The sequence below is a fragment of the Charadrius vociferus genome, unplaced genomic scaffold (assembly GCF_000708025.1).
Source record: "Charadrius vociferus isolate BGI_N301 unplaced genomic scaffold, ASM70802v2 scaffold839, whole genome shotgun sequence".
Taxonomy (NCBI): Eukaryota; Metazoa; Chordata; class Aves; order Charadriiformes; family Charadriidae; genus Charadrius; species Charadrius vociferus.
In genome coordinates, this window is record NW_009650168.1 from 75,822 (window position 1) to 87,774 (window position 11,953).

The window sequence follows — 11,953 nt, forward strand, 5'->3', positions numbered from 1 at the left end:
TTTTAGCAGCTTATTTTTAAGACTGTACTAGCTTTTGAACCAATTTAACTTCTTTTTTAGAAATGTCTTGAATTGGAAAGAAAACCTTGCAAATCAGGATTTAAAATAACTCAGAAGATTTTTGCATGGTTCATGGATCAGACAGATCAGGCTGGATCGGTTTACAGAATGGATACGAATACAATATGGTATGGTTTTATGGCTTCCAGACAAAATGTCAGATTTTTTTTTCCCCCTCTTTTAGGACAGTACAGCACACTAACATGGAACTCAACAGGCAGAGACCCTTGCCCACTAATTCTAAAAGACTATGTTGTACTTGAGTTTAACATTCACAGAAGAGTTGAAAAATGAACAAAGAAGAAGAGATCACGAGAGGAAGCTAGTGCTTCAGAGCACTCATTGGAGGTGCTCTGAAGAGGTGCTGAAATTCTCTTGCTCCGTGTTTTCAGACTACTGCTTAAACTATAACTATTCATATTTACCTTGGTCTCACTGATTCAAAAAAAATACATCTGCAAAATACTATTTCATAACACTGTGCCCAGACTTGCCTGCTTGCCTGTGTTCGGGAGTTTTGCAGCAAGGGTTGGCTGTTGAAGCAGTGTCTCATCTAGCTTGTTCAATTCGGACCACTACTGTGCAGATATGAACACTTAAAATAGATGGGAGTCACTCAAGGTGCTTTTCTTGACTTTTATATCCCCTTTTCAGCCAATGCTGATGTTACTAGAAGGCAGAAGCACTTAGGGTTTCTTTCTGCAGAAGTTTTTGATGGTCTAAATTGAGCCAGCTGCAGTTCCTCACTGTCCCTTGTGCCAGTGCTCGTGCAGCTGGACAGAGGGATGCTTCAGGGAGCCACTGTGGCTGGAAGTTGATGGCTTCCTTTTGCTGGGCGGCTGGATTGCCGCATCAGCTCCTTGAATGGTTTCCTACTCAGTCACCTGAAGGCCAGAGCCAGGAAAAGTGGTGGAGGCAAAGAACGTGCAGCTGTAGAGAAGACGAGAATGCCTTTCCTTAGCTCAGCTCCAAAAGCCACGGACTGGTCTTAAGCAGTCCGAAGTAACAGAAGTCCAAGGTGGCCTATTTAGAAATACTGTCTTTTGCTTGTTCTTCCAAAGCAGCTGTTAGCAACTGACTGGATTGCAGTGACATAATTAATTAGGAGTTTCCAAATCAAGTGTAATTACAAGATTCTGGCAATAAAAATAAACGTGTCGTAGTTGAAATCAATGAAATCTGCTTTTGACTGGGTGATCTTAATTGGATGAAATTGCAATTTGGACAGTGCTTCAGGAAGACACTGAGAGAACCGAACACGCATTGGAAGGAACAAGATTTATTTCACCTGTCTGTAATGTTGCTGTTAAACCTGCCCCTGTGTGAATAAGTGATTTTATTTTAAAGGAAATGTTGACTAGAACATCATTCCAAAACAAAACTTTCGTTTCTGTGTAAGAGTAGTCAAACTGCAACGTGGGTTGATTTTATTGAAGTACAGCCAGAAAAAACTTTCAAAAGCAAGTTGTCTTAAGTTGCAAAAGTGATTTTTGTTGTCAGCATCCTAGTACAGAAATACACATTTAAAATGCGATTTTGATAGTGGCTAATTGAAAGTAAGCTAGTGGAACAACAAGTTGAATTTTGTTAAACATCTTATGGAACACGCCCTTTTGAAGCAGTAGTGAGGGATGTTTCTGTCCAGATACGTTCTCACTTGCTACTCTCTGGGTGGGCACTCTCATCCAGGGTATTTGTGGCTACAAATACAATCTTAGATACTCTTCTTGAAAAGTAATTTCAAAAAATACTGTTTCCTGCAGCTGTAGCCTATGGCTAGATGCTTCCACTGCAAGTGTTGAAACAGTCATGTGCGTAAATTACTCAAATGCTGAAAAGTGGAATACTTTTTGAACTGCATTCTTGAGCAGTGACTCTAAATTTTTTCAACTTTGCAGACCTTATCATTTTTCATCTGGTGCTAATGACTGCCCTTACCTAATGTATATCTAGTGACAGTAGGCTTGCTTTTCTTTCATAACTTCTGTGAGATTCCAGCAACTTCCAAGTTGCAAGTATTTGTAAACCTTTATTGAGTTAGGAAGTGGAGGAAGCGAAGTTTCAGTTGCAGTCTCAAAATAACCGGGTTCTGTTCTTACATGCATCCACTTTTCCCTTCCTCCCCCAAAAGGAGGTATAAACCCAATTTGTTTTCTTAGTAGCATACAAAACTCTTCAGTTTGGACAGATTATTATTATTATTAGTAGTAGTAGTAGAATTTTTGCTACATATTTATAAATATAAAATAGATCTTTATATATAAAAATATACAGGTTTATTTCCATAGGGATGTCTCTGTTGGGGCTGGTTGATAGGTATTTTCTCTTAGTAAAGCATAGACACCAAGTTCAGTGATACTGTTATTCCAATAAATTTTCTTACTTGTTTAAGGCTCACAAAGTGACATTGTATCTGAAGACTAAAATTCCATTCTTTGCCAAAGATATGTCTACTGTGTCTTAGATGGTACCTTTTTGCTGTTGCTGTGGAATGGACATTGGTTATAACAGCCAAAATAATGAACTGTCACATTCCTTGTGTTAGGTTATGTACTAATGCCTCCTTAAATGTGTTCTTAAATCCCATTTCCTAGAAGCCTTCGTGATATGTTCTTTATACTTGCTCATACTGAAGAGGAATGTATTCAGTAGGGTCTGCTCCCCAGTGGAATAGGTGAGGAACTTTGAGTGTGAGTTTCAGGGAAAATATAGAAAATGTATTAATTTTCAGTATTAATGAAACCCTTTCTATCTAGGTATTCTTTCTTCTAACTTTCCCGTAGGGGCATCAGCCAATGTCACTCACTGGAGCTGAGTTGAGATACTCCAGTATATTTGCAAAAGCGTTCCTTTTTGAGTGATGAAAAATTGAGCCTTTTTTGTGTGGTCTGTCCTGGAGACGTTAACAGCACAAAACAACACATCTTTCAGAAAGCTAAATAATCTAGAATTTATAGAGTTAAGCTAAAATATTTCTCTTATGTTGTGTTGCAACATGCGTATCCGGTCCTAGAAATGTTTTTTTAAAAAAAACTTCTAGATGAAGAATAAACAGTGCTAAATATGGTAATAACATTAAGCTACAAAATTCCTTACAATTGTGTCAGTGTGCCTTGGAAACTTCACGCATACTAGAGGAAAGCAATGTTTATATCCATGAAAAGACATCCTTTTGCCAGATACTCCTGCTTTTGATTTGCACTGTATCCATCTAGATTTGCACATTGTCAGCAGGGGTTTTCTAGAGTTATGAAACACAAAACCGTTAAATGAACACATTAATCATATACTCTACTGTGTTTTAGAGGAATTGTTGTAGGGATACCGATAGTGCTTTTCATTCTTTTCCTAAGTGCTCTAGAAAACCACTGTGTATGTATTTCAGCTGTTTGATTTCACAGAGTCACAGGCTGGTTGAGGTTGGAAGGGACCTCTGGAGGGCATCTTGTCCAACCACCCTGCTCAGGCAGGGCCACGTAGAGCTGGTTGCCCAGGACCGCGTCCAGATGGCTTTTGAGTGTCTCTGAGTTCTCCTGGTGAAGACTGAACAAGGGTGTTTTGTGGTTTTTTTTTTTTTTGGCCTTCGGCTGTTTAGCTGTATGTTTTCAAAGTCAAAGAAGCGTGGGTTTGGTGGATTGTGGAGTGAAAGGTCTGTATCTCTCTGCCTGGTCCCGTGGCACTCTGTTCTGCTGCTCTTAATTATTCATTAGATTCTATATTGAAGGTAAATAACATTGCTGTTAGGAATGAAATCGCTATGGGAAGAACACTTAGATTTGTGAGTTTGAAAATGCTTGACTTCTCATATATATTTTTTAATTAGCACTGGCTTTGTACGTGGCAATCATAATGGAGAACACATAAGCTTTTTTGAAGCTAGCTTATGTGTATTTGCAGTGCTTATCTGTTAAGCTTCCATGGCAGTGATTTTTAAGGAATAGACACATGATCTAAAACAAAAAACGTACCACCACTTAATGAGTGAGTGCCTACTGACTGAGCTATGACAAACTGCTGTGTTTCCAAGTTCTGAAGTAAAATATTTGGAAATGGCATAAAAGTAATATGTTGGGCTATGTCACTTTCTCACGCCAGTTTACTTTCCAGTTCCTTACAGGCCATATCCATAGTTCCTGAAAAACCAGTTGATATGTATAAGCTTCTTACATTTTGAACATTTACTTGTTTTTCATCCTTTATGTTTTCATCTACTTAAAAAGATGCTCGGTTTAAACTCCATAGTGGTACTTTACTTTTTAAAGTAAAGTTTTTTAGCTTGGTTTTTAATGTCCACAGTTCATAAAACTTTTAAACCTTTAAAAATAAGTTGTGTTTAAAGTTGATTACCTACATGATGAGAGCTGCGTTATCCAAGTATTCGACTCCCTGGGGCAGTGAAATTAGTGAGTTCTCAGCAAGACAAGAGCTGTGAAATAAGTTCTCAGCAGTTTATTAGACTGACCTATTGAGTGCTTTGGAAAGCACTTCTTGTTACTTCCATGATTTCCATTTTGTGAAGTGTATAAATAGGTGTCTGCTTTGCTCTTTGCCTTTGTAGCACAGTCAATGCACCGGAAGACGATCCTCCAAATAGATATTCCCGAACAGACAGGACAACTTACAGCAGATACAGCAGGGATGCAAATTCTTCTGGCAGTTCGGTACCAAGTAACACTTTGGAAAAGAGGATTGAGGAACTTGAAAGGGTAAGTACCAATTAATATCTGCATGGCATACATCTGAAATAAAGTACTTTTGAAACTCCATGGGGAAATTTCCAAGTAAAATACATAGAAATGATGATAAGGGTTTGAAGTACAGATAGTTATGTCTATAAAAATGTATAAAGAGTCAGACTGACTGAGAAGAATGTGAGCTTTCTGATCACAGATGTTTAGTTTTCATTTGGTACATAAGTGAGAAATAGTTGAGGTAAAGATAATACACTTGGAGAGCCAGCAGTGCTCCACGTGTTTCTTTTACGTACCCCATAACACAGCAACACAGGGCAAATAACTTGGGGGAAGGAGAAGCTCACTGCCTGTTCAGCAAATTAGCAAGCCTGTTTCTGATGTACTTGTTCTGGATTTTTTGGTGTACTGAAGTATTACAAAATTTAATTGCTATCCAGTTGTTTTTTAAAATTTTAAAAATTTAATATATATATTTAAGCCAAAGTTTTTATTATTTCAGACATTCTTCATACAAACAATTTTGGGAAAATGTAATAATGTTAAAGCAGAGTTTTTCACCTAAAAAAGTATTTTGCTAAATAATGTCATCTGTGTAATCAGGCTTCTCTGTCTTCCTCTGAAGTGGATTTTTGTGGGTAACTTGCCAAATATTCTTGAATTCATATGGATGAAAGTTACTAGGTAAACACGGTTTGCCTAGATCTTTTCTGGTAAAGGTGAAAATAGAGCATATTTTGTAGAAATTACTATTTTATTTTTTTTTAAAGACTTGGGGAAGCCCGATTTGAGTGAAGTACACCATAATCCTCCCTTCCAAATCAGCTTGCTTCTGAAATAATTTACCGCCAGTAACACAGAAAATAGGGGAAGATTTAAAGGCGTTATTCCAGTATCCTGAACCATGATTTACTGAATTCCTAATGGCCATTTTCATTTTTACTCATATTACTCACATTCAGGCCCACAGCTCTAACAGTGAGTCTTCATTCCTTGTTAATGGTAGTATTAAAACCCCCTGCACCCCCTTCCCCCCCCCCAAAAAAAAAAGACTAACCCTCCCAATATAACAAATTTGGAAGCTGATACTTTACATTTACTTACATCAGTTTTGGACCCCCATCCAATTTTGGGTTCGTGCTTAAGTTAAATATCAATTAAAGCATTATCTCTGGAATCAGAGATATCACACAGGTTTGCTGTGGGTAAAATATTTTCGTAGATGTGATTCTTTAGTTCCTCGAAATGTAAAGGCTTGAAGACGTGGGTTTGACTTGCTGTGGAAGAAGAATTACATGTGTATGTGAGTTTTTCTTCTTTGTTTGTTTTAAATGGTAATAACTTAAAACTGTTTCTAGAAACCAAAAATTGCATTTCAAAATTAATTGCATGTTCTGGTTTTAGGAACTTGCAAAGGAGAGACAAGAAAATGCAAGATTAATGAAGATATCACAGGACAAAGAGGAACTAATTGGAAAGCTGAAGGAAGAAATTGATTTATTAAACAGAGTAAGCACATATTTTCTTATAGAGTGCTATATAGAGGGAATAAAATTCTCTGCATTCTCTGTGCTCTTCTTCAAGCACCTGCATCCACTGGGCAAGGTCAGAAGAGAATTAAGTGTGGGGATCTTTTTTGTATTTGTGTAACTTTTCAAGAGGCATGTCAGTAAGTTATATTTTTTCCAGGTGACTTCTGTTTGTCGTGACTAACTTCCATAAGGGTGTTATTGGAGTACCTGAATTTCTTGTTGCTGTAAGTGTTCATAGAACAAGGTTGTGAAAGAAAGTGTTCTTTACTGCCTCTCCTTTCCAAATTCAGTACATAGCACACCAGGAAGTAATTAAGTTGGGGTTTTGATAGTTTTCTCAATAAATTGTTACCCAGTACTTTTGTTTGACAAAGTAATTGTGAATTTAATTTCGTTTTAGTCAGCTTTTAATTACCAATAATTATTTTGGTGATCTCAGAAAGATTTGGGAGTTAATGCTTTATATTCTGACACATATTCTCATACTCTTTGTTGTTGATTCCCAAGTAAAGGCAGAACAAGACAGCGGGAGGAGACTTGGGCTGCCATCACTCAGGCAAGGTGTGTAGGCAGGAAAAGAGGGGTAGAAGAGTGAGACATGCTTGGGAATGGGACAGGAGTTTTGAAGTTGATAGAAGATCCCAATTTCAACAAGTTTCAGTTTTAAGGGCAGACTGGAACTCTTTCATAGAGTGGGATTAGTGACCTCATCTTGTACTTCCTGGCTGAGGTGCAGAGCCTGGATGTACTAGGAAAATATGCCTCTACTAGGCCAGTGCAGACGATTCCATAAAAATTCAGAAAAAAAAATTCAGAACTGGCTTTGGTCAGTGAAGGGAGGCAATGACTCTATGCGCACAGTGGCAAACTTTTATTTTGCGCTATTCATTTATAACAAAGGAGGACAGCATTCACAAGTTTGCAAACTAATCTAGAGAACAAAAGGAGATGAGATTATTCTGAAACGGATATCTTTTGGTTTTTTATAAAGAAAGTTAATCTGTAGGATACATGAAGTATTGTCTGTTTTGGAGAGACTTCTGTTTTAACTGAGGAATTGGTCTCTATGCCATTCTTTGATTCGGCAAAGAATCTGTCACATCTAAGCGATGACCTTATTACAGTCAAGGCAAGTGTTCATTCCTTCTACATAATGGATGGCAAAGCTACTTAATACTGCTGGTCAGACCTGACTTCCTGACTCAGAGGCCAGAAGGAACAAATCAAAAGAACTTAAATCACTGAAAGCTTGTGTTGTAGGACTGTGGCTGTTTGCAAGGTTTGCTGTTCCAGAAACAGTGTTATTTTTTTCTGCTATATTTGAAGCATGATGTCCTAAATTAAAATCCATCACGTTTCTGACTAGAAACCATCTTTGAACATTTGAGGTAAAATCAGGCACTGCACGTGCCTTGCCTGTGTAAGCGTGATGGAAATTTCTGCTTGTTGTGTGGAAAGAAAACATAAAACAGAATATAGTCCTTTCAAAAACCTCTTTATTACACAGTGACTAAAATTTTACTTTTCCATGAGATCTATGAAGCCATCTTACTGGTGCTCCCTAGGTAGCTTCTCTTAAATGCAGAAGGGAATGGGTTTTTTTTTCCATCAGGTCAGCATTTATCATAGCTATAACATTGTCCATCAGCTTAATTGCAGTGCAAGTTATTTATGTTTGCATCCCTTGGGCTTTTCTTAATGATGAAATAGCAGCCTTTTGACTTTATGACCAGCATAATAATTTGTCGTCTTACAAAGGTTTGAACCCATGTCTCAAGTGATACTTCCATTAAAACAGATACAGTTTTACTTTCTTTTTAAATACCTCTTGGATTTGTGATTGCTTCTATATTGGCTATCCATGTGGATTTAGAAAGAGGAAAGGTTTAGAATATTAAGAAAAGCTACAGAAATACTGCATCATTGCTATGATAAAAGGTTGTGGAAGTTAATAGGGCAGTTATATTTGCCTAAGGTTTATTATCATAACTGACATAATGAGAGCCAGCACTTAGACATCCATCTGTTCTTCATGGAACGTTACTCTATAGGCTTAGCATCAGGATTGGATGCTTTGCATGGAAGAACAATTGCGATCTTCAGCCTTCTGCTCAGATAAAAGGATGTCCCGAGGACTAAACTTTACTTATTGAGCTTATGTGGACATCTTTTTAAAAAGTTTTGCTGGTAGGCAACCTAAATAGGGGTCTCCAAATTTGTCACCCTATGCATTCATGGTATTTCTTCATCTTTTCTATTCATCAAAATATGCAGTTATTGCATGTTAAGTTGCACGAATATGGAAAGAATTTCACATCAAAGAGCCTAAATAACTTCGTAAAATCCATTTTATTGCATAGCTTTCTGACTGCTCTGTCCTCATGTTTAAAGAAATGCTCTTTCTAGAAGATGCAGTCAGTTCATAACAATGGATGCGTCTTTGGTTGGCAAAGATCTTGTGTTACACTTGAAAAACTGTTTTTCCAAGAATCCTAAAAACTTCTTGGAGCACTTTTTCTTATTTTAAGTAAATATGTTTATTTAATGTAACAATATATTTTTACTGAGATCAGTCAGTACGTCACAAATATACTTAAAAGAACATGAGCTACATTTATATAGAGAAACAGAAAAGGTTTTCTGCCATAAATGGCATTCTTTCACTCCAGTACATTAGCCACTAAAAGTATGTCTGCCACATTTTTTGTAAGAAAGGGGTAATTGCTTCATAAAAACCTCAAATGTCTGAAGGGAAAGGCATCTCAAGGCATTTAAATATTTGTAGGCTAAGTTCAACTGTTGACTAGTTTACACTTGGTCATCTCTGACCTCACTAAGATGTCATTGTAGTTCAATGGGTGTTTGGAGAGAGTCGGTCAGTGAGGATTTATAATCCAATTAGTGTCAGTTGTGTAGTTATTGGTTCCTTTGGTATGTGAACTCCAAACTTTCCTGCTATTGCATCTTTTTTACTAATAAGCATAAGTTAGTGTTGTGATTTTCAGTAAGAAACTTTAAATTACAGAGTGGCAAAAACCACACCTGGAGCTCTTGGTCCACTGGTTCTGTAGATATTTAAACTGCAATCGTTATTTTTCCTGGCTCATATTCAAGAAATTCTTACTTGTAGTAATCTTTGGAATGTTATTTTTGCAGCATAAACATTTCACAAACTTTTACTATTGTATTTTGAGTAAATTACAGGTACTTTAAAAAGAAGGTTTTTGGGTGAGCTTTAATTGAAGCATCTGATGGCTAGGTTAACAAGTTCAAATACAGTATTATGTATGTATACGAAACTAAAAACCCGTCATTTTATTGAAAAAGAGTCGTCCCTTCCACCCGATTCTTGATCTGAACTGCACAAGAGAGAAAACAAAGTGTTTCTTACAATTGCGTAGTAAACTGTTTTTAAAGTAGCTATCCATCCGAACTTTCTGTGTTTTCATGTTTAAGTCACTTGTATCTGTTATGTCAGAGTGGTCAAATGCTTTTCCCTGGAAGTCAGTCGTACTGTGATGCAGCATTACTTCTGTGAGGCAAAGAGGAATTTCTGCTAGCGATGTCTTGATTCCACATTACCCAAAGCAATAAAGCAATTGCGAAGGTATTACAGTATGGATTTTCGCTTGGCAAACTGAAGAGGCTTTTAAAAATCATGATACCCATTAAAACAACAACACTTCTGGAATGACCCAGCTAAAAAAAACCAAGAAAATAGGCTCCAAATGTCAAACACTGCTTAACAACTTAAGGGAACAAAAGAGAGAAAATCTTTACTATTGTTTTATGTTTAATCTGTGATGGCAACGGTAGGGTTTTGTAGACTTCAGTTAAAAGGCATCTGAGATCTCTGATGAGAATCCTGGTTCTTCCTCCTTTGCCTGCCTTTCATTCACCTCATTAAATTGCTGTCCTTGAGGCCACTCTTCTGTTTCTTCATTTTTTCATTCTCATTCTGTTTCTTCCAAGTCTTTTTTACTTGTACAGGAAAATTGTTTTTACCAGAGTAATGCTTACATTAAACAGTCGGTTTCACTGGTTTCCCCTTTAAAGACTTGAAGACTTGATAGGAAGTGAAGAAATGGAATGGGAACTGGGTAAATAGGGTAATTGGTGCAACAGGGATGGACATTTGGGGTGGAAGCAATCTATTTTAAGCACCCATTATTACTGTATATGCTGTCTGTTCTTTTAGTATCAGTTTGGACATAAGTTACAAAATGCCTTTTAATTTTTTTCATGGAAAATGAAAAAAAAATGAGCAGACAGTACTCTTCATGAAATTTTTGAAACAATTTAAAACACAAAGCAGGTCATCTTGCAGTGATAATGATGTGTATATGTGAGCGGGATAGTTGCAGACAGGCACAGTCTGGGGAGCAGAAGCAATAGCTGAGTAACTAATGCACTCTGTATATGCCAATAAAATAATCACACCCATCCTATTTTCTTTCTTGATGTGTTAATTCCCGCTGTAGCTTTAGTTTTGATTATGTGCTTCCATTTAAAGGTGCTTGTACATGGGAATGTAATATTAATGTTTTGTAATTACAATAACACTTGGGAAAAGGCCAGTTTAATAGATTTAAGGGTAGCTACTGTGACACTAATTCTTCCCAACCCCAACTTCTTAATTTCAGAGCTAAGATGCTAAATTCCTTCTGCTACTAGAGTTTGTATTTATGTCCTGAGAAATGTTTATTTTTCTTTTTCCTTTCACAGGACCTAGATGATATAGAAGATGAAAATGAACAATTGAAGCAAGAAAATAAAACCCTCTTAAAAGTTGTTGGACAGCTGACAAGGTAGAAGATTCAAGCCTCAATGAGGAAAGATATAAAAACTACTGATTGAACATTAAGGTCAATATAGTAATACTTCCTGTGTTGCAGTATGTTATAATAACTGTCTTTGTATTTATTGTTAGGAAACCAGATGAATGTTTATTTTCATAGTACTTTCTTCTTCATTCAATGAAATGGCATCAAATTTGGGGTATATTTTTAGCTTTCTTTTCACATAAGAATAATTAAATTTTTGACATATTTCAAAAGATTTTCAAAAATATTTGGGTTTTGTATCTTCAGATTACATCTGGATAAATTACAGTAATTTAAAACTCATAGCACCAAGATCACTTTCAGTCCATGTGGGTGTATATTTTTGAAATGAATGGAAGCAATACATATAAGCTTTGTTTACACAGATCCAAAATATATATTTTGGGAAATATTTCTTTTTTTGTTTAAACAGCTGTAAAGTGGATGCCTTATTACTGATGTGTAACATTTTGCAGATTGATTACTTGCTCTAAAACTCTTGTATGTTGAGGGTTTTTTACTGTATCTGAAAGACTGACAATAGTAGAGTAGCAATTTTTTTTTCTGTATAACAGTATTCTGGCAGGAGGGGGAGGTTTTATTAAAAAAGCCACAAACAAAATCCAACAAAACCAAAAAGCAATAAAAATCACCTGTGGTATCAGCATTAATGAGTTCTTAGAATCATATTGAAGTTGTGCACTGCAGTTTATTTTAAAGCTGAAATGCAAGTTTGCTGTCAGTAAGTTTGTTTGCTGTGTTGAGAATTCAAACAAAGCCTGGAGCTTTCATTTTAGCAAAGACACTTTTGCAATACTCTTCTACTTAAAGTCATCATCCTAAAATT

At 36.4% G+C, this 11,953-nt stretch overlaps 1 protein-coding gene across 1 annotated transcript in view; it reads left to right on the forward strand.

The window, feature by feature from the left end:
* The window catches only part of PAWR (PRKC, apoptosis, WT1, regulator), a gene marked incomplete at its 5' end in the record, with an annotated part of 36,805 nt that extends 25,099 nt beyond the window's left edge, over positions 1–11,706 (forward strand). Inside the window, 3 exons of the mRNA XM_009892465.1 lie at positions 4,619–4,766; positions 6,156–6,260; positions 11,009–11,706. Coding sequence (XP_009890767.1) covers positions 4,619–4,766; positions 6,156–6,260; positions 11,009–11,095 — 340 coding nt within the window. The remainder of the gene's footprint in view (positions 1–4,618; positions 4,767–6,155; positions 6,261–11,008) is intronic.
* Between the last annotated feature and the right edge of the window lie 247 nt (positions 11,707–11,953).